Genomic DNA, 25,731 nt, shown 5'->3' with positions numbered 1-25,731 from the left:
ATCAATCTCGCACACACACACCCCGGCAAGTCCTGATAATTATGAGGCATCTCAGAAACTGGAGAACTGTTAGCTACCAAACCGATGATTCCCACGCCCACAGCCATATTTGTTCACAACCACCGAGCGCCTACACGACGAACACACGCAGTGGAAACTGAAGTTGACCGGTCTGGCATCAGATTTGAGAGGTGTGGCATTAAACGCGTTAAAATGCAAAATACGCCTTTGTGCTAAACCGTTGTATGGCTGTCGTGCGATAGAAACTGAATATATGCAACACACCCTTGTGCTTGTGTAGATGCCATGTGCCTTCTCCCCCCACTGGTGCAATATAAGCACGTGTTGCTGAAGCCATCACTACTGTGCTTGTGTTCCGTTCTGTTTCTCGTCTTCCTCGGTCCAAGGGTTGGCCACGTTATGGGCCCCGGGCCTCAGTCTTCGGCAGTTCTTGCGTGTTGTTTATAACGGTGTTACTTCTGGGTGTGCTTATATCCAGCCTTTTCACCAACCCACGCTGACTAGCGTGGTGAAGTATGGTCAACAACAAAAATATCTGGACCGACAGTGTGTAGAGACTTTGATCCATTGGTGGATTGAGAATATCTTGAATTTATCATTTTATATTTATAATCCAGCTTCGACTGGACCGTAAAGTCGTACCGGCTGGGCATGCAGACATAGCAATGACTCTCAGCATTGGTTATTCAATGTTAACATTTTTTTGACATTTCAAACAACTCCCAACAGCAGAGAGCAGCAATCCGACGAGAGAGACTGAAGGGGAATGAGTTTTGCGAATGTGAAACCAAAGCTGCTGGAAAAAAATCACTTCCAATAAGACCGCGAGGCTAATGGGATGTGTTAAATAACAAAAAACTCTAATTTTTTGTATGTCGAGGGTCGGAGGAGGCATGTTTGTTTCCCTGCATGTTGACGTCTCACTTGCCATGGCCCGACCAATCCGAACCGCCTCTCGTATCGTGCCACCACCCCACAACCACTCCTCCTTGACCGCCAACCCCCCCATCCCCAGAATGGGTGGAACTCTTAGCTGAGCAGCTGTGCAGATGCACTGGGTCTGCATTCCTTGTGCCAAAGCTTGTTGAGCAAAAGGGGTGGGGGGGGGGGACATTTTTGTGTGTTTACGGTGGTGGGAGTAAGCGGTCCAGTGAGCCAGCCAGTCCAGCCCAGTGAGCCAGTCCAGTGAGCCAGGCCAGCCCAGTGAGCCAACCCAGTCCAGTGAGCCAGTCCAGCCCAGTGAGCCAGTCCAGTGAGCCAGTCCAGTCCAGTGAGCCAGTCCAGCCCAGTGAGCCAGTCCAGCCCAGTGAGCCAGTCCAGCCCAGTGAGCCAGTCCAGCCCAGTGAGCCAGGCCAGTGAGCCAGGCCAGCCCAGTGAGCCAGCCCAGTGAGCCAGCCCAGTCCAGTGAGCCAGTCCAGCCAGTCCAGCCCAGTGAGCCAGTCCAGCCCAGTGAGCCAGGCCAGTGAGCCAGTCCAGCCAGTCCAACCCAGTGAGCCAGTCCAGCCCAGTGAGCCAGGCCAGTGAGCCAGTCCAGCCCAGTGAGCCAGCCGAGCCAGTCCAGCCCAGTGAGCCAGCCCAGTGAGCCAGCCCAGTCCAGTGAGCCAGTCCAGCCAGTCCAGTCCAGTGAGCCAGGCCAGCCCAGTGAGCCAGCCCAGTCCAGTGAGCCAGCCCAGTCCAGTGAGCCAGTCCAGTGAGCCAGGCCAGTGAGCCAGGCCAGTGAGCCAGGCCAGTGAGCCAGGCCAGTGAGCCAGGCCAGTGAGCCAGGCCAGTGACAGGCTGGTGTCTGCTCCGTGTGCCCCGCTCGTGGCTCTGGGAAAGTTTCCTCGTGCGCCGGTCTCCGCGATGTGGTGAAACCTGAAGCAGTCGGCTGGTTTCTCCCCCCCCACCCCCTCCTGGCTCCCCCCCACCCCCTCCTGCCCCCCCCCCCCCCTCCTGGCTCCCACCCCCTCCTGGCTGGTTAGCCGCTTCCTCTCCTGTGCGCGCCGTGACTTCTCGTCTCCTCTGGAAGCGGAGAGGCGCGTTGCCTTTGGGTCTCTCGGCGGTCCCCCCCCACCTGCGTCCGTCATGTCCACCCTGTTCGGTGGTGGTGGTGGTGAGCAGGTGAGAGGCTGACAGTGGGCAGGGGTGGTGGTGGTGAGCAGGTGAGAGGCTGGCAGTGGGCAGGGGTGGTGGTGGTGGTGGTGAGCAGGTGAGAGGCTGGCAGTGGGCAGGGGTGGTGGTGATGGAAGTTGCGTGAGGGAATGGAGGGGAACGGTAGAGTGGGGGTTGTGGTGAAAGAATGCTGTGAACAATGGAGAGATGGCTGTGGACATGTGAGAGAGTGGTGGCGGTGTGGAGGAGAGAGTGTTGGATGGAGGGTGGTGGTGGTAAATAGGATAGTGTTGCTTAGTCGGAAGGTGGTCGCGGTGAGTAAGATAGAGATTGGATAGTAGGATTGAGAGTGGTGGTGGTGAGTAGGAGACAGGAGTGAGTACGAATGAGGTTAGTGGTGGTGAGTAGGTAGAGGATGGAGGTGATGAGCAGCTGAGAGAGACTGGTGACCGTGGTAAGGGTGGGGGGGGGGGGTGGTATTGATTGTGTTGTTGATTGTGTTGTTGATTGTGTTAATTGTGTTGTCAAGTCGGTAGGGTATCTCGTGATGAGAGGTTGCGTGTCAGACGGAGGAAATGGCCTTTGGGGTTGTGGTTTTGAACGAGTGGTGTGGACAAGGGATTTTGCGGTCAACTGGTTAAAGGGTGGTGGTGATAGCGAGCAGATGAGAGAGAGTGGTGAGGGGCTGAGCAGGTGGAAAGTTGGTGGTGGTGATGGTGGAACTCTTGCCATGTGGTGGTGGTGGAACTCTTGCCATGTGGTGATGGTGGTGGTGGAACTCTTGCCATGTGGTGGTGATGATGGTGGAACTCTTGCCATGTGGTGGTGGTGGAACTCTTGCCATGTGGTGATGGTGATGGTGGAACTCTTGCCATGTGGTGGTGGTGGTGGAACTCTTGCCATGTGGTGGGGAGAGCGCTTACTGCTCGTCCTGCTCACGCTGGTCCTCGTGTGGATGGGGTTTGTCGATCGTGGGCGCCCCAACGTGTCTCTTTGTGCTCTTAGCACTGGACACGTGTTTTATACAGAGATGCTCTGATACTATTGTTTAAATATTACAAAACTGAACACATTGCTCAATAACGCTGTCCTAAAGGAAAAACATAGGTGACATTTCAGGAAACGGCCTTTTACCATAGCACTTACATCAATCATTTCCATGCTATGGGGGTGATAGCCTGAAACGTCTCCTGTTATATATTTGTTTCTTTTAAGGTTGTATTATTGATGAACTTGCTGAGTTTTGTTTTTGTTCATTGTGCTCGTGTACCACTGCCAACGTAGCAGCAGCAACTTCGCCGCTAAATCGTCCTGTGAGTCTCCGCAGGCACGCCATGACTCACGCGTGACATAATGCCATTGGATGTTGAACATTCAATATTGACGTGAGTTTCAATCTTTGTTCCGGTCTCGACCAGCTGAGTCTCGCAGAACTATTATTGCTGCTGGGAGACGGCGGCTCTAGTAAAATCAGCCTCCTGCACACACGATTCATTCAACAGCTTGCTGCAGATGGCATATTTTAAATGACTGGACTTCAATCACTCACAATGTTTACTTGTGAATGACCACTCCCTTTGCTTGGCCTATTGTTGTCAGCCTTCCAATTGTCGACTTGTAATTCCATCTAATTTGGACGTTTACAATGTATTTATGTCTTCTTCTGTATAGTCGTGGTCTTCAATCAAGTCCAACGATAACGTTTGCAATATAATGTCAATGCATTGTAAATAACTTATTGTCCACACACGTGCAATTGGGTGCACATTCTCAGCGAACATTTAAAACAAATCCATGAATCGATGCATCGTTGTTGTGAATATGCCTCAAATTCCTGCTGTGGGTTTCTGCGAGATCAGTTTCCCATGATCATCTCCAGTAAAATTTGTATTTGTTGCACTCGGTTACACCAGTTATTTTCGAAACCTGAATTCCGATATTCGTGACGTTATCCTGTGTGGCCTACATCACGGGCATCGGAGCGCAGTGCGGCCAAATCTACTGTTGTACCGTACTACACCCCCACATCTGTGCTCCCCCACCTTTGTCAACCCTTACTGACAGGCATGGTGAAGTATGGTCAAATAGTCCTCACGATCTCCACGGTGTAGGGAGGCCCTCATCCTAGTGGTGGATTAACAAGAGGGCGGCTCTAAGTGTACTTCGTATTGTAAGCGTATTTTCCATGGTGTTTGTAGATTTTACGTTTTTAAAATAATCTTAATTTCCGAATGAAGATTTCCCGCAATTAACTTGAAAAATAAATTCCCAGCAATACCGATGAATACGACATAGCTCTACTTATTTCTCCCTTGCAAAATAAGTGATGAGCTTAACGGGCATTCTTTTAGCGATAGAAACACGGTGACTATTTGCACGATGAACGAAGACGTTGACTACTGACGCTGATGTTGTGCTGACACAGAAGTCGACGCGCACTTTGTGTGTAACGCAGCAGCAGCAGCAGCAGCACGTTTAAGAGTCAGCTGCTGGTCCAGTCAGCTGCTGGATGAAGGCCTCCATGCTCCTTGTTGGCCATGGGATTTTTCCAACCATACTTCACCACGCTGGTGAGGGGCCATCCATTTAGGACGCAGGGCGGGGGGAGGGGGGGGTAACCCAAACGCGTTCACGTGCGGTATGGGGGGGGGGTGAAGCCTCGATAATGATTTGTCTGCAGTGGCCTTCAAGTTAGTTAACATGATTAGTATTACGTTATTAACACGTTAACATTATTAGTATGACGTTATTAACACGTTAACATTATTAATCCTTGGTCGTGTCTGTGTGGATTCGGGGCGGGGGGGCGTCAGGCGTACGCACGTAGGTGGGGGGGGGGGTACAGGGAGGGATTTTCGCGTGCGTGCTAACGGAGGGGCTCACGTAGTTCGGTGCATAGACGACTTGAGAAAGAGGAAACTTGTCAAATCTCTCTAAAATCTCGGAGCTGGAGTCGAGGCAGGCGCACGGAGAGCGGCGCTGTGCCGAGTGCACAAGAAGAAGAAGCGCCTCGTGCTTTACCGGTTTCACATCCTTCAAGGCTCGCTCGCCATTAACACTTAAAGTGTCCCAACGGCTTTACACCAACAATGGGGGCACTTTGTTGGTGTTGTTCGTGGTCTGTCGTGATCTGGGGCTGCAGGGCAGATTATGGCGGCCCCTGCCTCGGAATTCCTGGGATGCCATCCTCCATGGTTACAGTTCCCAGATGGCTTGGCCTAAATCCTGCCCCCAGCACCAGCACCAGCACCACCAGCACCACCAACCAGCACCAGCAGCATCACCACCACCCACCACCAACCACCAGCAGCAGCACCACCACCACCCTCACACATCACCACCACCCACCAACACTCACCACCAGCACCAGCACCACCAGCACCACCACATGACTCTCTTCACCACTCTTTCCTTGGCCAAGCCACTGGGGCTATCGCAACCACTCCTCACCCACAGCCTACCCAACCAATTCGCCAGCAGCAGCAAGTATCCTCGTGTTAACACTGCCCGTCGATAATGCCCTCTTTGGTAATTGGATCCATGGGGGGAGCTGTGTTGGTACAGCGGTCGGCACACTTTTTGCGCAGAACCCGAAGATTTGTATTCCCGGCCACGACGACTATCAGTCGCGAGTGATGTGTGACTCCGCGGCATGGCGAGGCATCGCGTTGTTAAGTGTGCTAACAAAAACACCTGCCAGTGACAGACACGGTTGATTGATGGAGCTCTCTGCTGTAATTTTGTGTTGTGCCTCGTGTTGTTTGGGATGATTTCCGACTTTTGGCTCCCATGTGCTGAGAGTTTTGATGAATTCGGTCGTGTAGCGGTTAGCGTGCTGCACTATGAACCCGGCGACACGAGTTCAATTCCCGCTCACGACCAGCACCAGTGACGATTATCTGAACCAGTCCTGGGCCTCCCATAGGTCGATTCAGCCTCAAATGAGTACCTGGTGCGTCGTATAAACATCACCACTGGGGAAGCAAAGGCGGCCAGGCGTGGTGCTGGCCACCAACAACCTCCTGTGCTGTACCGGCCTTCATAGGTGCTCACTAACAGCACTTGCCCCAACAGTCTTTAAGGATATGAGGGGGATCTTTGTTTTGTATGTACAGATGCATGTGTGTCTGCTTTGAAGTCTGTCCATCAATCTCATGTTGGTAGTGAGAAGACATCACGTTTGTTTACCTCTGATCTCTGTTTAGATCTACTCCGTTCAAAGCTAGTCGAGTTTGCCTTCCTGCGAAGCGGGTGTGTCCACAGAGGTTTGAGTGGGGTGGGATGCGGGTGGCTTGTCGATGATAAATTCCTGCGCGCCACGAGGAGGCCCACCGAGGGCCTGCCGCAGCGCTGGCTTTGTCCCCCTTTCTGTTCGCGAGCTGATGAACGACGTCGGTTTGGCCTTCAGCAGACGCCCAACGGCAGCCGGAAACCAGCGTGTAGTCGAGGGAAGGAACGTGAGCAGCTCGAATCGGTTCCCGAGGAAGCTGCCGGCACGCAGAGCGGAACGTCGGCCGTGGCGCCCGACAACCCCGAGGGTCGCAGGGCTCGGCCTTCGAACAAAGACGGCCACCGCATCGCGCAACTTCCAGACGCGCTCCTGCGGCCGTCTGGAACGCTTCTCCTTCCGATATTAGGAAGCCACTGGAGCTGTGCACTTTTAAATCGTCATCATCATCTAGATTAAAAAAATAATGATGAACTGCTGTTTGTGTTTAGTTTGTTGCCCTTCCCCCGCACCTCTGATTACCACAGTTGGCTACTTCCGGTGCGATAGAAGTTCAACTTACATTCCACAGTGCTGTTTGTTGCTGCCCGCTTGCCATGCAGTGTGGGGGGCGGAGGGGGGTTTTCAGGGTAAAATTCTAGTTGTTGCTCGCCATCAACATCAGCAACAAGAAGAAGATGAAGGCAGCCAACGATGAGCTCAGGATCCCCTTCAGCTTGCGTTGCTCACATCGCTGCGTTCCATGGGCAGCCGCTGTCATCACCAAATCACCCGCAATGCGCCCCCACCATCTCGTCAGTCGCAGGAAGCGAGACAGAGCTGGGCTTGCACAGTGCTCGGGTCGGCAGCGGCGGGCCTCTGCTGTCCAGTCGGCAGAGGTGAACGGCAGCATCCACTCCCGTTGTTCGTGCTTCTACGCCTCCACGTCTCTGTGCTCTCCACTATCACCATTCGGCATTTACCAGCGTGGCGAATTATGGTCAAATGAATCCCCACGAACAGTGAAAGCGGGGGGGGGGGGGGAGAATCTCAATCCAGCATTGGGTTGACAAAGGGCTGTTTGTGTGTGTCTGTGTGTGTGTCTGTCTGTGTGTGTGTGTCTGTCTGTGTGTGTGTGTGTCTGTCTGTCTTGTGTGTCTGTCTGTGTGTGTCTGTCTGTGTGTGTCTGCGTGTGGGTGTGTGTCTGTGTGTCTATTTGTGTGTGTGTGTCTTTTTGTGTGTGTCTATGTGTGTGTGTGTGTCTATGTGTGTGTGTGTCTGTCTGTGTGTGTGTGTGTCTATGTGTGTGTGTGTGGGTGTGTCTGTGTGTCTATTTGTGTGTGTGTCAGTTATGTTGTGAATGCCTCCAGGTGGTGTTTGGGCCACCCCTTATTAAACCGGGCAAATTCCTAACGCACGATTTGGAATGCGATACACGTGGTGGTGATGCAAGCTTTCTCTGTTCCCCGCATCGAGTCGAGCTGCATTCAGCGAGGCAGGAGTGATGTTCATGAGTGAGCCGTCGTCTTCCGATTTTTTGTTTATATGACACTGATTGTTTTTCCTGTATTTTAAAACCAACATTGGGGGGGGTGGGCTCTTTCTGCGTGCGTGTGTGAACCCGGCGACCCGAGTTAGATTCCCGCTCGTGACAAATAACAGTGGCGAATAATTGAACCAATCCTGACCTCCCCTAGGTCGACTTGGCCTTAAATTAATAATGGTGTGGTGTGTAAACATCAGCACTGAGGAGAGACAAAGGCGGCCAGGCATGGTGCTGTGTCACCCACCCAATTCATGTGGATAGGTGGCCTTTATATGTGCCTCTAATAGCACTTACCCCAACAGTGTGTTTGGCCCATACGGGGGACATTTGTCTTTGTGATCAAATATTTACATCTTTAACGACTGGGTACAAGTTTACATCTTTTATTCTGGAGTATCTTGTGATGTTCGAGTGTTTAATTGATCTGGCTGCCGAACTTGATCTGTACATTTCCAATCATTGCTGACCCCAGCTTGGACTGGGCACCTGTAAAAGAGAAAATTAATAAAATGTCGAGAAGCCGGAGGATCGGGTTTATGTCGGGAGAGCTGGCCTCGAACAATGCACCGGGGAACGGAGCTCTTGGCCTTAGAATATCTAAATACAGGTGAACAGAGGGGATAGCAGAGATAGGAGGTGATGGCAGGATGAGTTAACGTAGTTGTACTGTGGACGCAGTCCAGAAAGGAAGGTTGTGTCGGCTGGGGCAGGTGGGCTTGAAGGGGGCGAGGGTGAGATGACCGACACGTTGGAGTTAGTCCTCGATTCCGAGGTGGAGCCGTCTAGGAAGTAGTTGTTCATCTCGAGAGGACATCGTGCGAAGCTCCCAGACGGTGTTGGGAAGGCCGTGCCGGTGTAACACGTTCTGCTCGCTACTACGACCAGATCACACCGAATACATCCGACCACGCCGTATCTCAGAAGCCAAGCAGGCTTGGGCCTGGATAGCGCTCTGCTTGGGTCCCCGCCATACGCGAGTCGCCATCGCTCGCCGTGTCTGCCACATGGCGGGCACCTCAGGGCACCTCAGGGCAGTGCAGACAAGTCCACTGTTGTTCTGTATTTCTGTTTTCCTCTGGCTAGGCTCCCCACTCTCACCAGCCTGCACTGATCAGCGTGGTGAAGTATTGTCAAATTGCCGCCTTAAAACTCACATGGAATGTATGGGCCCTCTTGGATTGATGAAAGCGGCGTTGCATGTGCAGCATTAACAAAACCAAACCCGACCAGCAGCCTTGACCTTTCCCCTTTCCTTGTGAGAATCAATTGTGTGTAGTCGAGACACAATGTGTTTAGATACCAACGTAAACATCACTCGGCATTCTCAGCGAAAGCGCAGCCCAAGCGGATGTCACCGTAAGTCAGGGAGGGGTCTGCGGCTCCTAAGAATGCTTCACGCAGCAGCCTCAAGCGGCGCCGTTTGGTCACTTGCCAGGGAGCAGAGCATAGGCCGTGTCACCCCCCCCCCCCCCCCCAACAACACAGGAGGAGCCAGTCGGCTCTGCAGGGAGTGCGGCGGATCAGTTGGAAAAGGGGATAAACCGGAATGTGGGGGGGGGGGTGTTAGGATCACGTGATGAGATGGTGCAAGGGTGTGGTGCGGCCGCAGATCTTTTCTTTAACGCGATCCAGATAAGGGGGAAGTCGTTCGTACATCATCTCTGCATGTCTGCAAGGGGGAGGTGGGGGTGACATGATAACTCTACTCGCCTTATTCTTATGATTATTACATTTCGTTTTGCAGGAAAGATTCACTTAGTCTCAAGACTCGTGCGAAGTGTTTGCAGTAGCAGGCGATGTTGCTGCTGTGTGTAATCCTAGTTGTTTAATTTGAAGGTTTATTTTGTAGCATTGGGACGTTTGTCCAATACCGTTTACAGTGTTTGTGGTTTTAGTTTAAGCTATGGACGGAAACCAGAGAACCGGCCTGGAGGAAGTCCTTGCAGAACAGGGCACGAACATAGAAACCTCCCAGAGCAAGGTCCCCGAGTCGGGAAGCAAACGCAGGCTACAAGTGTTGTGTTTGTGCAAGTGCTGTATCTGTCCGTCCGTCTGTATGTTGAACTTCTTTTGCAACTTTTGTAGCCAACCGTGGCAATCGGAGACACGATTAGCACAGTTCTTGGGGGGTCACGAGGGCTCTTGTGAATATGGTCTAATTTTGGTGATATTTAGTCTATAGTTGTGTTGCTATGAGCAACTAACCAGGTAGAAACCGGCCACATTTACCAAAGTGTTGCCCAAAACTTGGTGACAAACACAGCGGATAGCATCATCTCGTCGTACAGCCTGAAACGTTATCAGACACGTTGGAAGGCTTTATACAGAAACCACGCATACCAGTGATTTCACTTCCTCGTTTTATTTAACCTTTTGCTGTGTTGTTTTGTGAGTGTCAATTGTCCATGTGTCCAGTACGTGGGAAGCGCTGGTACAGCGGTTGGCACACGATGCTACGAAGCCCACCACTGGAATTCAATTCCCGACGATGGCTAACATCGGTGGTGATTAATAGAAACCAATACCGGGCCTCTATAGCATAGGTCGACGCAGCCTTGAAAGGGCAGTACCCGGTGCGGTGTTGCCAACATCAAACGCTGGGGGAGTCGGAGGTGGCCGGGTATGGTGCTGGCCACACCACTCCTTCCTTCATGGGGCAATCATGCCGACCTTCATAGGCGCTCGTGAACAGCAGTTTCCCCTAAAGCCTTTGTCAAGTGTACGACTTTTGCGTTGTCTGCTGCTGGTATTTCCGGTATGCAAGCCGGCAGCAGCAGGGGGGTGGTGGGCACTGAGAGGCGTCGTTGGCCATCTCACGGCCCCTCTGGCGAGTTTTAGACTTAGAAGGAGCTTTTGGGGTCTCTTGCAGTCAGTCTCACGCTCTTTGCAAACCCTTGGGTCTTGCATTAAGACTTGTCAGTGTGTGCATGTTCACCATGAATGCTTGTATTTTTGGACCTACATGGTTCAGAATTCTGGGAATTTTGTGTAAGTTTATTATTATTCTTGTTATCGTAGCGATCCTTTTCTTTATTATTTACTGAGCCTGTCGAGTTTTTAAATGCGTTTTTTAAATTTTCTTTACCAGAGGGTCCTATTTATTAGGATATTTGGCAGAATCCTCACGGAGGGATTTTTTGCATGTGAGATGAAAGTGGAGTGGGTGGAAACAACGCGTGCAGATGAGGAATCTACACAAACTAATCCATGCCGATGGTTCATAGTGGACGTTAAAGATCACGTGGCATAATTCGATAGAGTAGGTCATGTGTGAGCCGTTGTCACGGTTGACATTTTGTCAAATTTGAAAATCCTTATAGCCTCGCGTGCTATAAGAATGTCGCGAATACCAAAAGTACTAATGACCACATTCTCCGGATTTTAGGCGGTACTTTCCCTCCCGGTATTTAAGATAAGACGTTTGGGTACGTCGTGTGATCCGGTAGTTGTGCATGCGCGCGTGTGTGTGTGAGGCCACATTTTGTGTAACTTTATTGACACCGGGCACACGTTTGGGGTCTGTATTACTTTCCGGAGCACCGTATAATCCGGAGCACGCAGTGCTGCTTGTTGTTGTTGACCTGTGGGCCTGCGTTGTTGTTGTTGTTCTTCTTCCCTGCACGAGCAGCAGTTCACGAACCCAGAGAATCCCGGCTATGTTGGCTTTGCCAACCTCCCCAATCAGGTCCACCGCAAGTCTGTCAAGAAGGGCTTTGAGTTCACGCTGATGGTGGTCGGTGAGGCCAGCTCACTCGCACACGCTCACACATACACACAGACACTCACACATACGCACTCTCACACTTACACACACACTCGCGCCCGCACACTCACGCTCTCACACACTCGCACCCACACACACTCGCACCCACACTCTCACACTTACACACTCGCACCCCCACACTCACTCACACGCTCTTACACACTCACACACACACTCGCACCCACACACACTCGCACCCACATGCGCTCACACTCGCACACGCTGTTACTCGCTCGCACACTCGCACTGACACTCTTTCAAACTTGCACTGTAAGTGCACGCTGTCTCGCACGCACTCGCGCACACGTCCAGCCCAGCGCAATCGTCGTTTTTTCCCACAAATCAAATCTGCAGCACTCACCTGCCACGTTCTCTTGCAAACAGCTGCAATGCTCATCTTGTCTTGCCGTGACATTCTCAAAGCCCTTCTTAAGACACCTGTGCCACGCTGACCTGAACAGGTGTTCACTAGCACCATTTATTCTAAAGCTATTTTTAAGCTAAGCTATTTTTATTTTATGAGGTAAGGCCCAATGAGCTATGTAGCTCTTTTTTAAAAGCGACCTGGCCACAAATGATAGCTCAACGAGGACCCGGAGCAAAATGTATGCACACACGGGGAGAACACGCAAACTCCAAATATACAGCAGGCGTCAGGGTCTGGATCGAACCCACGACCTCCTGCATACAAGGCGAGGGAGTTAACATTTCGCCAGCGTGAGATGTGAAGCGGTCTAAACCAGCTAACAGGTGTTGTGTGTTGTGTATGTGTGGCTGTGTGTTGTGTGTTGTGTATGCGTGGCTGTGTGTTGTGTGTTGTGTGTGCGTGGCTGTGTGTTGTGTGTGCGTGGCTGTGTGTTGTGTGCTGTGTGTGTTCGTCTAGGCGAGTCGGGCTTGGGGAAGTCGACCCTCATTAACAGCCTCTTCCTCACCGACCTCTACCCCGAGCGCGTAATCCCGGGCGCTGCAGGTGGGCATCATGACTCGCGCGAGTGCAGCGTTAACCCTGGTTCACTCGTCGCCTGCACACTTAGTTGAATCGCTCCTCGACCTGGTACCGCTGCCGAGGTGTCCGCTATCTTGCTGCTGCTGCTGGAGCTGCTGCTGCTGCAGCTGCTGCTGCTGCTGCTCCCCCGCGTGTTAGTGGGTTGTGCCGTGGGGTTGTTGGGCGCCCTGTTTGACAATTTGCTCCCAGCGTGCGCGGCAGTCGGCTCGATTGCTTTACTTTGGTCTGACCTGCAGCGTGGTATCCCCATCTCTGGTTCACCCTATGAAAGCACAGCCACCGTATAATTAGCAGTACAACCAACGTCCAATTTAACACCAGTTAATATTGTCAGATTGCACTGGCGTCAAATATTCCCTGCATTCGCAAAGATCAGTAACCTGCGTTGCCGATGAGTCTCGAGTGTGAGCGCTCTTCTTTGTGTCTGTGGATTGTGTCCAGCCGTTGTGGAATCCTTCCCACATGCCGAACGTACAAACACCAGCACCTAAACTGTACAACTATTTAAACTATTTTTATTTTACCCGGTAAGACTCGCTGACCGATATAGCTCTTTTTCAGAAGTAACCTGGCCACATGTTAGCTCAACAAATTGGTTTATCGTGTGGAAATTTACAGCAGCCTAAACGAATGTTGATTTTAAATGTGGAGGGAAAAACCAGAGGATCCGGAGAAGAATCCACGTGACCACGGGGAGAGAGAGAGAGAGACGCAAACTCCAAATATACAGGCGCCAGGGTCGGGATCGAACCCACGACCTCCTGTATACCAGGCGAGGTAGTTGACATCTCGCCACCGTGGCGCCCCGAAATGCAAAAGTCTGATCCTCCCATCCAAGTACTCCCGAGGCTCGAGCCTGCGCCCCCTCTGAGACGGGACGAGATCTCGGGAGTCCTCAGGGTCTCGGGACTCGGCGAGTGGCGTTCTCCTCGGGCGAAGCGTTTGCTGCGCGCCGGCTCGCCGCGTACCCGTGACTGCGTGCGCCCCCCACAGAGAAGATCGAGCGCACGGTGCAGATCGACGCGTCGACGGTGGAGATCGAGGAGCGCGGCGTGAAGCTGCGCCTCACCGTGGTCGACACGCCGGGCTACGGCGATGCTATCGACAGCCGCGGCTGGTGCGTTGACGCTCGCTCGCAGGCGCGCGTCTTGCGTTAGTGAGCAGCTTGTGTGGCGGTGTTTATAACACGATAAAATATCACGGAACCTCCCTTGCTGGTATCAAAATATAAGAATAGGATTTACCCTTTCTGGCAATGAAACAGTTGTGTTAAGATGTTAAACACCAAATAGAAACCTTTTGCAAGGAAGCCTGTCTGCATTCACCACGTATATACTTGTGGTGAACATGCAAACAAAAAACTCATGCTCTCACAGTATGTGCAATGTCTTTGAAACGGATTGGTCTACACCAGAGACATCTTTCTTTAGAGCCTCGTCTCAAACCGTGTTAGACCAGAGGACGCCAAAAGGCGTTTTGTAGCAACTTGCCCCGCCGACGCAACCAACGAGAGAATCCTGCGTTTCCTGCGTGTGCCGCCTCGTGTTGCGCAGCTTCAGCACCATCCTGCAGTACATCGACGAGCAGTTTGAGCGCTACCTGCACGATGAGAGCGGACTCAACCGACGGCACATCGTCGACAACCGCGTGCACTGCTGCTTCTACTTCATCTCGCCCTTCGGACATGGGTGATTCACCCACCCACTTACCCACTCACCCACGCACTCAGTCACTCACCCAGCCACTCAGTCACTCACCCAGCCACTCGGTCACTCACCCAGCCACTCGGTCACTCACCCAGCCACTCGGTCACTCACCCAGCCACTCGGTCACTCACCCAGCCACTCACTCACCAAGCCACTTACTCACTCTCCCACTCACCCACCCACTCACCCACCCACTCGCCCACTCGGACGCATCGTCGACGACCGCATGCGCTGCTGCTTCTATTTCCCCTTGGGACCTGGGTGCAAGAGCATCGCTCAAATGGGGACGCTGCCTTTTTGTCATTCGCCCAAACGCGTAACCCCCACAACCTCCCTTCATCAAAAGCTTCAAGGATGTTTAACGGAGCGAGAACTCGAGGGACCAGGGTGGGTCTCATTTGCGAGAGTGATCTGGCGTTGTCCCAAGCCGATGTCCGCTGCCGCACATCGACGCGCGTCGACTCGCTGCTTTGATTGTTGCCGCACTGTCTCAGGCTGAAGCCGCTGGACGTGGAGTTCATGAAGGCGCTGCACAACAAGGTGAACATCGTCCCCGTCATCGCCAAGGCCGACACGCTCACCATGCGGGAGAGGGAGACGCTCAAACGCAGGGTGATGCCTCGCACCGCCACCATATGGCTCGCTCGCCAGCACCACCACGTCCTCACGCCCGTCCTCTCGCTCGTCCTCACACTCGTCCTCACACTCGTCCTCACACTCGTCCTCACACTCGTCCTCGCGCTCGTCCTCACACTCGCCCTCGCGCTCGTACTCACGCTCGTCCTCTCGCTCGTCCTCACGCTCGTCCTCACGCTCGTCCTCACACTCGTCCTCGCGCTCGTCCTCACACTCGTCCTCGCGCTCGTACTCACGCTCGTCCTCTCGCTCGTCCTCACGCTCGTCCTCACGCTCGTCCTCACACTCGTCCTCGCGCTCGTACTCACGCTCGTCCTCGCGCTCGTCCTCACTCGTACTCACGCTCGTCCTCACACTCGTCCTCACACTCGTCCTCACACTCGTCCTCACACTCGTCCTCGCGCTCGTCCTCACACTCGTCCTCACACTCGTCCTCGCGCTCGTCCTCACACTCGTCCTCTCGCTCGTCCTCTCGCTCGTCCTCTCGCTCGTCCTCACGCTCGTCCTCACACTCGTCCTCACACTCGTCCTCGCGCTCGTCCTCACACTCGTCCTCACACTCGTCCTCGCGCTCGTCCTCACACTCGTCCTCACACTCGTCCTCGCGCTCGTCCTCACACTCGTCCTCGCGCTCGTCCTCGCGCTCGTCCTCACACTCGTCCTCTCACTCGTCCTCACACTCGTCCTCTCGCTCGTCCTCTCGCTCGTCCTCTCACTCGTCCTCTCGCTCGTCCTCTCGCTCGTCCTCTCGCTCGTCCTCACGCTCGTCCTCCCGCTGGCACACAACGGCCTATTCTTGTGACTGTCGTCACAGGATCTGTAAGGTCCACTGAGGCAGCATTATTATTATTTGACTCGCAGCAATAACCACGGTGGCCGTTGGATTCAAACCATGAAGCTCTGCGTCCACTGCCCTTGTTGGACGTGCTTGCCACTTGCATGCCCCTTCGTTGGTCCATGAGCAATGGTGGCGAGATGTTAACTACCTCGCCAGGTACACAGGAGGTCATGGGTTCGATCCCGACCCTGATGCCTGTATATTTGGAGTTTGCGTGGTTGTGTGGATTTTTCTCCGGGTCCTCCGGTTTTTCCCTCCACACTTAGAATCAACACGCATTTAGAGTATTTGGCTGCTATACATTTCCACGTGATAAGCCACTTCGTTGAGCTATCGTTTGTGGCCAGGTCGCATCTGAAAAAGAGCTGTGTAGCCCACAATGGGCCTAAAAATAAAAATAGTTTAGTTTAAATAGTTTTGGTCTGTCTACAGTCCATCTTCGCCACCGTTGTGTGTGCATGTGCGTGCGTGCGTAGATCCTGAATGAGATCGAGGAGCGTGGGATCAAGATTTATCACCTGCCTGACGCAGACTCGGATGAGGATGAAGAGTTCAAGGAGCAGACTCGCATTCTTAAGGTGACAATCAACTCGCTGCACCTGAGAACCCAGTCGAATCACAGCTTGGTCGGTGTAAGTTTATGGGTCTCTGTGTGAGTATCGGTGTCTGTGTGAGTATGCGTGTCTGTTAGTCTATGAATCTCTGTTAGTCTGAGTCTCTTTGTGAGTTTATGAGTCTCCGTGTTAGTCTATGAGTCTCCGTGTGAGTCTATGGGTCTCTATGTAAGTCTATGGGTCTCAATGTGAGTCTATGGGTCTCTATTTAAGTCACTCGTGACCGGGCGGAAATGATAATCTCACTGCACTCGAGAAACCCGGTGGTGTAATCTCAGGCCGGGTGACTGCCGAGGATTGAACTCAGGATCTCAGCGGTGCTGACTCGGCGCCCAGACCTCCAGCCGCCTGGCTATCTCCTGTTATCTTATGTTATCTCATGTTATCTCATGTTATCTCATGTTCACTGTCTCGATGTTTGTACTGTCCTGTTCTGTCTCATTCTAACCTTTGGCCTTAAAAGTAATAATACTTGTTTTTACAGGAATCGAAATAAACTTTTACACGCACATTAAGAGCCATTTATATCCCCTGCCATATAAATGTGACGTTTCCACCACTAGCCCCGGGCTGTGAGAAGGAAATTGCCACTACCTTAATGCTCATTTGAGCAGGAAATCACCATTGATGGATTTGATCGTGAGCATAAGAATCTATTCTAAAATGCCGAATCGTCGGATCGTTTGCCCATGTGCCCTGTGCCCGCTTGCTTCCCGCAGCTGAGCATCCCCTTTGCGGTGGTGGGCTCCAATCAGCTGATAGAGGTGAAGGGCAAGAAGGTGCGCGGACGACTCTACCCGTGGGGCGTGGTGGAAGTGGAAAACCCGGAGCACAACGACTTCCTCAAGCTGCGCACCATGCTCATGTATTCGCTACGCTACATGCCACACTGCACTACCGTCCATTAGCTACTACACTATAATACACGTCACGCGACATTACTCAAGCTGTGCACCATGCTCTTGTGACTTGCTGATGAAGTTCGTGACTACTATGATGATGACGACGACGATGTCGATGTTGGCAGCACTCACATGCAGGACCTGCAGGAGGTCACCCAGGACCTCCACTACGAGAACTTCCGCTCGGAGCGTCTCAAGCGAGCCACGCGGTAAGAAGTAACCGCTGCACACTCGCCTCACACCCTGCCCCTAGGCACTCGCCTCATACTCACCGTAAATTCATCTTGACAACAAATGTGAGATTTCCATCCAAGTCGCGTTGTCGTGAGATGATTAGTCCGTGGAGAGCTCTTCGTGTTCGGGAACGGCCTGCAGAAGTAACTATCACAGAGCTAACGCTGAGATCCCGTGGAGTGACCTCTGGTGCACACAGGAGGGGGCAGCACTTCCACAACTCTCCCCGCGACTGAGAGTAATGTTTGTCAGTGACAGTCAAACTGAAAGGTGTAATTTCTCATCTGGAATTCATCCAAAGCAAGTACAAAATCTAATTTTAAAATCGATCTTTATTTTAGGTGCCAATGTCAGCCTCAATAAAGTCGGCCATCGGTGCACATTACAGCAGAATGGGAACTGTGCAGGGGGCACGGAGCAACAGGAATGAAAAAACAAACCCCGTCACGCCCTCAGCGGCGAACACCCACTGAGCAATGTAAAGTGCAACCGTGCGCAATGAATAGCATAAAAAATGATGAAGTAAATGAAAAGTAAAGCGTCTTTATTAAATTTAACATGTTAGGGAAGGCAAGTGTGAATAGATTGGGTCTTGCACAGGCCACGGAATCGAGAGGCACGCGTCGCATTCCGGATGTGGCAGGGGGCACGCATTCCGGATGTGGCAGGGGGCATGCGACGGTGCTCCAGCTTTCTGGGGCTGCGCTCGAGAAGGCTCCGTCCGTGCGGCGTCGAGTGAAGAATCCTGAGCGGCCCGCGGTCATTTCCTAGGGGTGGAGTTCTTGTCACCTGTCTCTCCTCCTCCTCCTCCTCGCCGTGTCCGTGCGGCTCTCTAGGGGTCAGGCGCCCCCCGCCGAGGAGGGTGGAGACACCGACGGCATTCTGCAGCAGAAGGAGGCGGAGGTAAACGATTTCACCCCCCGCCCTGACCCCCCCCCCCCAAACCGAGCGCTCCGTGTACCCCGCATCCTTGGACCCTCTGTCTCCCACGGATACGCAGAGGGCTGTATCGTGGAGGTATACGTGGAGGGTTTGGTTGTAAGAACCCACCCGTGTACCTGCTTCCTACACAGAGCTCTCAGACTCCCACGGACACATTCCAATTGTATAACTTCAACTTATCATGCACCACCACCGTAAATAATGTGCTCGCTTTCGAAGTGAGCGAGAGAGAAACATTCAGAGGCACGAGGAGCCACTGACAAGCTGGCTGACGGCACCCAGGCGGCGAGCCGACGCCACTGATTACCGAAGCCCTGCAGTCTTCTACATGTGAAGGTGTTATCGGCCAATTAATGAGGGGTTGACATGTGGGAGAAACCGGAGCCAGGGTACGGCTCCTCCTCTACGCTCACTGGGGAGGGGAGTTTCACGACATTCGTGCAGTGAGCCACCAACCCTCGCTGCTGCTGCTGCTGCTGCTGCCTCCACACAGCGCTGCATCACAGGCAGCCACGGGCAGTGTGGCCACCACCGCCTGACATTCACCCGGTGGATGTCCCACATTGTAAACGTGACCCACGATTGTGTACAGATCGTTTGGTGATGCTGCTGCTGTATTGGCAGCGATGCACAATGTTTGTATGTTGAACTTCTTTTGCACCGTACGTAACCAACCATGCTAATCGGAGGTGCAGGGGAAGGACAACAAACTAAATGCAAAAATCGGTTATAAGAAATGAGTTTGTCAATCGAGATGAGTTAAAAGTGCATAGCTCCAGTGGCTTTCTAACATCAGAAGAGCCTTCTCTATGGCCACAGAAGCGCATGTTATAGCGCCCGATGCAGTGACCGTCTTTGTTCCATGGTTAGCCGAAAGCCGCTGTGAGGGTGACCAGAGTTTGCCTGATGGTTTATGCTCCTTCACGAGATCCGCACAAGCGCAAATAACACCGTGGCCTTAAAAGGAAAATTACATAATAGGCGACGTTTCAGGTAGTATCGCTTCATGTATGTGCTGTGAAGATGAGCCATTACCTGAAATGTCGCCTATTATAAAAAAAAATCCTTTTAAGGCATTTGCGTAAAAACCCTTTGTCATTCCGTTGCTGGATTAATGGCTGCTCACGCCACGTTGTTCTCAGAGGTAGTTGCACCATACCTCAAATCTAGAATCACCATACCTCACTACGTTAGTCAGCGCGGGTTGGTGAAGGCAAAGCATAGATCCGGGAGCATATAAGTGCAGTACAACAACGGGTTTTGATGCACCACCCTCTGCCGCTGTCAGCTTAGCTCCGCAGCAGCCTATGGCACCAGGTGTAGACATGCCGGTGGTGGTAGACATCCATACAAGCACTACACTCGGGTTCAACTCTGGTTCCCTTCTGAGATGTGACGAGAGCCGGAGCTTGCCACTGGCGGCGGGAGAGCGGGTGAGTGGGGGTGGCTCTGCACAAACAAACGTCCCCATTGTTGTGAAGGGTGGATTTACACACGTGGGTGTAAGTGTGTGATTTACACACGTGGGTGTGAGTGTGTCTGTAGCGGTAGCGCCGCAGCGGTTACCACGCAGCGCTACAATCCCCGCGACCTGGGTTCAATTCCCGCTCATGGTCAACACCAGCGACGATTATCCTGGTCCTCCACCAGGGTGACTCGGCCACAAATAACTACCTGTTGCAGTATGCGAACATTGGCACTGGGGAGACGTGCAGGCAGCCGTGGTGCTGGCCACCCACCCACCCACCCCCCCACCCACCCACCCCCTCGTGTGCCGTGCCAGCCTTCATCGATGCTCGTTGACAGCACTTTCCCTAAAAGTCTGTTCAGGCTACACGGGGCATCATTGTCTTTGTAGCATAGTGGGCTTGTAAGTACGTTATTTACGTGTCTGTGTGTGACATTTGTGTGTACGTATTCAACACAAAAGACTTTGTTTAAAAGTTTAGGGGCCTTTAAAGGGTGGGCTATTTTTGCGGTGAGGTTAAGATTCTAATAGAATTGAGCCAAAGGAGAGAAGCGTTTGGCAACGTCTGACAGCCTCCGAACATCAGACGAGCCACAATAAGCAGGGACATGTGTCACCATCGATGCATGTAGTGGACGTAGTTTTGCCAGCGGTAGGGCCTGACCTGACACGTTTGAACCCGTGGTGGTGGTGATGATCATAATGCACTCGAACGTCGCTCGGGAATTCACATCGAGTGAAATCGCCACCGCGAGACGCGGCAAGTGCCAACTCTCACCACGCCTCGCCAGATTGTGCCGCGCCTGCCTTGGTGGGATCGTGGTTACCAGCGTGACCATCGCCGACCGAACCAACTTGACTCGCGGCAGAATCACTGCCGTTGCCAACAACGCTACAGTCATCACCATCAACAACGAAAACACCATCATCACTTATCAACGACACCATTATCACCATTAACGATAACGCCACCGTCATCACTCTGTAGAGCTCCCCCTAGTGGAAGCACTTTCACCAGCAGTGGCGTGTGGCAAGCAATTAGAGGGCAGCACCTTTTGCCCCAATTTATAGAAAGCTACAACAAGTGACTCGTTGCCTGTGTTTGCGTGCGTGCGTGTGTGCAGCTGCGGCGCATGCAAGAGATGATCATGCGCATGCAGGCTCAGATGCAAATGCAGATGCGTCCGGAAGGAGAATCCGTTCCGCGATCGCACAACGTGTGAGGGGGGGGGGCCCCACATCGCGCGCCCCCCATCGGGGAAATGGGTAGGTCCCACGTGCACACGCAACAATGTTCCGTTCGTTTACACGCAAGCGTGATTATTCCGCAACCTGGGTAGTCCAACCAGGTGTAAATATGAATAATTAAACATAATTTCTAACGCTGGGTGTTTTCGCGAATCTGATGCAATGTTCGATCGACCACTTCGGAGGTGCGGTTCAAAAATTGACGGTCGACCGTTAGTTTACTTTGAATTATTTGAGCTTCGTGTATTACGAGGCATACTGCGACGTAATGTTTCACGATATCAGCCCTCCCGCCACTTGGTGATTTTCCTTCGCTCTGCTCGCACCGCCCAATGGGCATAACGATCGCGTAGACGACCTTCAACTGAAGCTCGCTCTCCACGTAAGGCGGGTGCCACGAGCGCCATCGTCATCGTTACCATCTGTTGCGACCGTGGCCACCACCTTGGCACCCTGCCCCGGCGTGGCGGGCTGCTGGTCACACGCGGCGCGCACCGCGGCCGTTTACACGACAAGCAACTAAACGGAGTGGATGACGGCCATGACGGTGGCGTCCTAACTGCCGGGCCGTAACTTACGCACAGAAAGCCCGCTTTGTAAAACACTCCTTTAACGTAAAATAGATGTTTAATTGCAACGTTTATAAAAAAATATTTCGGAAAAATAAAATGCGCTACTTGAGTCATGATATAATATTGTGCAATAACGAACGAGATGGTATTACCACTCATCCTGCGTTGTCGTTCCGCTACAGCATGGGAACAGCCCCAGCGTTTGTGGATGAATGTAATACAACACTAAAATGTAATATAACACTGTAAAATGTAATACAACACTGTAAAATGTAATACAACACTGTAAAATGTAATACAACACTGTAACATGTAATACAACACTGTAACATGTAATACAACACTAAAATGTAATATAACACTGTAACATGTAATACAACACTGTAAAATGTAATACAACACTGTAACATGTAATACAACACTGTAAAATGTAATACAACACTGTAACATGTAATACAACACTGTAACATGTAATACAACACTAAAATGTAATATAACACTGTAACATGTAATACAACACTGTAAAATGTAATACAACACTGTAACATGTAATACAACACTGTAACATGTAATACAACACTGTAACATGTAATACAACACTGTAAAATGTAATACAACACTAAAATGTAATATAACACTGTAAAATGTAATACAACACTGTAAAATGTAATACAACACTGTAAAATGTAATACAACACTAAAATGTAATACAACACTGTAAAATGTAATACAACACTGTAACATGTAATACAACACTAAAATGTAATATAACACTGTAACATGTAATACAACACTGTAAAATGTAATACAACACTGAAATGTAATACAACGCTAAGATGTAACAGAATACTGTAAAATGTAATACAATGCAATACAGTTTAGGACTGTACAAAGTAATATAGTGTAGTGTGTCCTGGACAATGCAATGTAGTGATGTCTTGCGGTGCCGTGTGTGTGCACGCAGGCTGGGGAGGACCCCCCCGCCACCACCTCCATCGGCAGCTTGAGCTTCCTCACAGCCTCCTCCCTCCCTCTCTCCCCTCCATCACCTCCATCACCTCCATCACCTCCATCACCTCCATCATCTCCATCACCTCCATCACCTCTCTTGCACCCCCACCGCTGTCTACCCTGCACCTCACCACCGCCACCGTCTACCCTGCACCTCACCACCGCCAACTCGCAGAGAACACGGACGCTTGGTTGCAATGTCACTGCCGATATCAATGAGCAATATTTATTCGGTTGTGGTTTTTTAAATCCGCGAAAACAAAGAGTCAATATTTGTACCGCCTGAGTTTACGAATCAATACAGCTTGCAGACTAACAATGCAGTAGCTCTCCCAGCAGCTCACCGCCTTGCCACCGGAATCGCGGGGTGCGTGTGTGTATGTGTGTGTTTGTGTGTGTTTGTGTGTTTATGTGTGTATGTATGTGTGTTGTGTGTTTATGTGTGTATGTATGTGTGTTTGTGTGTGTGTACGCACACGCCATGTGCAGTATTTTCCCGTGGCGTTGTGCACATCCGTCACTGCGCAGTGAAACTGTACGTGCAGCCTTTCATGTGTGTGTACGTGTGTCACTGTGTGTACGTGTGTCACTGTGTGTACGTGTGTCACTGTGTGTACGTGTGTCACTGTGTGTACGTGTGTCACTGTGTACGTGTACGTGTGTCACTGCGTGTGTGTACGCGTGTCACTGTGTGTGTGTCACTGTGTGTGTCACTGCGTGTTGTATGTCTTCATCTTAAATGATGAGCGGGAGTGCAGTGGTTGGCGCTCTGCATTTAGGAAACTTACGACCCGCGGCCAACATTGGTGACGAATATATCGACCGGTCCTGCTGCTCCCATTGGTCGACTCGGCCTCAAACGAGTCGCCGGCGTGGTGTGTTAACGTCGGCATTGGGGAAAGGCGGCTGGGCACGGGGCTAACCACAGAACTTCCTTGTGCGCTGTGCTGGCATCCCCAGGGTGCTCGCTCACAGCGCCCGCAGTCCGTCCGTCGCAAGCTCGGTGTGCGTGTCTGTGTATGCACGACAATGTTTCTTTTTTTGCGGGAGTCTTTTTGTTAAGAAAAATCAAACGAATGCTCTCTGATCCTCAAAGAGCACCCGCGCGGCGTCTCCTCAATGTGCCTTGGTGTTTTGCCTTCTCTGGCTGGAGCCCAGCCTCGCGCAACGAGTCTCGCACGAGGCCGCCTCGCTCCGTAGATCTCCTCTGGGAGAAGCAGCACACCCCTTGCTCGCTACCGTCCCCTTGCTGCTCAAGATGATGCAAAAGGAGGAGTTCTTCTCGAGAACCCCCCGCGCCAAAAAAATCGTTACGTTTTAACATAAATGCTCGTTAAGGGTTGTAGATTAATTTTGATATTTTTAAGTTCGAAGTTACGATCGGAGCAGAAAGGTGCTTAAAACAAAACTCGTCTCAAAGCGTTGCGGCTGCACGTGAGCCCACACGTGACCCGCACATGACCCTAGACGTGACCCTGCACGTGACCCCACACGACCCTAGACGTGACCCCACACGTGACCCGCACATGACCCTAGACGTGACCCCGCACGTGACCCCGCACATGACCCTAGACATGACCCCGCACGTGACCCTGCACGCGGGGAAGCCGTGGCCGTGGAGTGGGACCCGGGGGGAGGGAGTTCTGTGAGGCCCGAGGCGACTGCCTACCCCGGTAGATGCAGGGAAAGAAGAGCAGTCTCAAGTTTTAGTGACCCAAACACTAAACCTGAAAGCCTCTACGCCCTAAGCCATAACTTCTAGCTTCTCACTTGTAACCCTCATTGGCAATCCCTGCTCATTAACTGGAAATAATCCTAAACCCCAACATGAACTTCTCACCCTTATCACTAAACTATACCCAACCCCCTACCCCTTGACCCGAACCCACGAATCGGCAACCAAAATAACAAGAACCATTTTTTCGAATTCAATAAACCTCAATATTTGAAGAGCCGCAATGCGGTGGCCCTTAATAAATATCGATCACGAAGCAGTTCCTGAAAGAGCCGCGGGTTGCCGACCCCCGCCCTAACCCACAAACCCATTATAAACCCTTTATAAACCCATAAACCCTTTATAAACCCCAACTCCGAACCCGAACTCGGTTGCTAAATCCCGGAACCCGAGCCCATTCACCACCCTGCGCTGCAAGCCAAGGGAGAAGGCTGTGGTTGGATTTGAATCTGCTCGGTGATGGAAGAAGGCGGCAATGTGCGGGATGGAAGTGGGAGGCAGAGCCTCGCTCGGATTCTCCCCCCCCCCCCTCACATCTTAGCGGGGGAGGGGGGGGAGCGGTCGATTATTTTGTGATGCATTGGCACAGCGTGATTCGCGTGTTTCGGTCCGTGTTTTAAACGTGAAATAAAAGCTGTCATTCAGGATTCAAGCATGCGGACACTGTGTGCCTTTTGTCGACACGGAGGGGGCGCGTTCGTGAAGATGGAAACCCCGCGGCAATCGAGAGACGACCGCTTCTGGCGCCGTTTCTTGGGGTTCCCGATCGGTTTCTTGAATCTCTGCCTCAATTTCTGGGGTCCCCCCCCGCCAGGTTTCCCAGGAGGGGTCTCACTGATGTGAAACCCCTTCGTGGTTGATGTGTCCGTCAATACGTAGAGGACATGATTCTAAATGTGGAGGGGAAAACCGGAGGACCCGGAGAAAAATCCACGACCACGGGGAGAGAAACGCAAACTCCAAACAGCAGCAGGCGTCGGGGTGTGGATCGAGCCCACGACCTCCTGTAGACCTGGCGAGGCAGTCAACATCTTGGCATTGTGGCGCCCCTTTGTCCGAGATTCCTCGGCGGTCGTGACAACTGCTACACATTAAAATACACGACTTAACATGTAATAGTATTGTACATTTAACATGTACTACATAGAATTTAAGTGAGAGTGATGCGTTTTGAGAGGCAAATGTGTGTTG

At 52.0% G+C, this 25,731-nt stretch overlaps 1 protein-coding gene across 1 annotated transcript; it reads left to right on the top strand.

Moving 5' to 3' along the window:
* The first annotated feature begins 1,942 nt into the window (after positions 1–1,942).
* LOC133349086 (septin-2-like) lies at positions 1,943–25,192 on the top strand. The gene is made up of 12 exons (XM_061562235.1): positions 1,943–2,121; positions 11,494–11,602; positions 12,512–12,598; positions 13,628–13,751; positions 14,188–14,322; positions 14,835–14,952; positions 16,291–16,392; positions 17,148–17,293; positions 17,456–17,539; positions 18,401–18,467; positions 21,099–21,240; positions 22,759–25,192. Exons 1-11 carry the CDS (start codon positions 2,086–2,088, stop codon positions 21,195–21,197), a joined length of 1,107 nt encoding a protein of 368 aa, XP_061418219.1. The 5' UTR covers positions 1,943–2,085; the 3' UTR covers positions 21,198–21,240; positions 22,759–25,192.
* Positions 25,193–25,731: the final 539 nt, after the last annotated feature.

Source organism: Lethenteron reissneri, chromosome 29 (assembly GCF_015708825.2).
Source record: "Lethenteron reissneri isolate LAM-NWPU_2019-01 chromosome 29, ASM1570882v1, whole genome shotgun sequence".
Lineage (NCBI taxonomy): Eukaryota > Metazoa > Chordata > Hyperoartia > Petromyzontiformes > Petromyzontidae > Lethenteron > Lethenteron reissneri.
The sequence above is the reverse complement of the archived record's forward strand: the minus strand, read 5'-3'. Positions and strand labels throughout refer to the sequence as shown.

Bases quoted from the DNA above. Each gene is read 5' to 3' on its own strand.
- LOC133349086 (XM_061562235.1), top strand. From the start codon at position 2,086: ATGTCCACCCTGTTCGGTGGTGGTGGTGGTGAGCAG. The intron at 14,953-16,290 runs GTGATGCCTCGC...GTGCGTGCGTAG, and splicing joins GGGAGACGCTCAAACGCAGG to ATCCTGAATGAGATCGAGGA. The intron at 17,294-17,455 runs GTATTCGCTACG...CGATGTTGGCAG, and splicing joins AAGCTGCGCACCATGCTCAT to CACTCACATGCAGGACCTGC.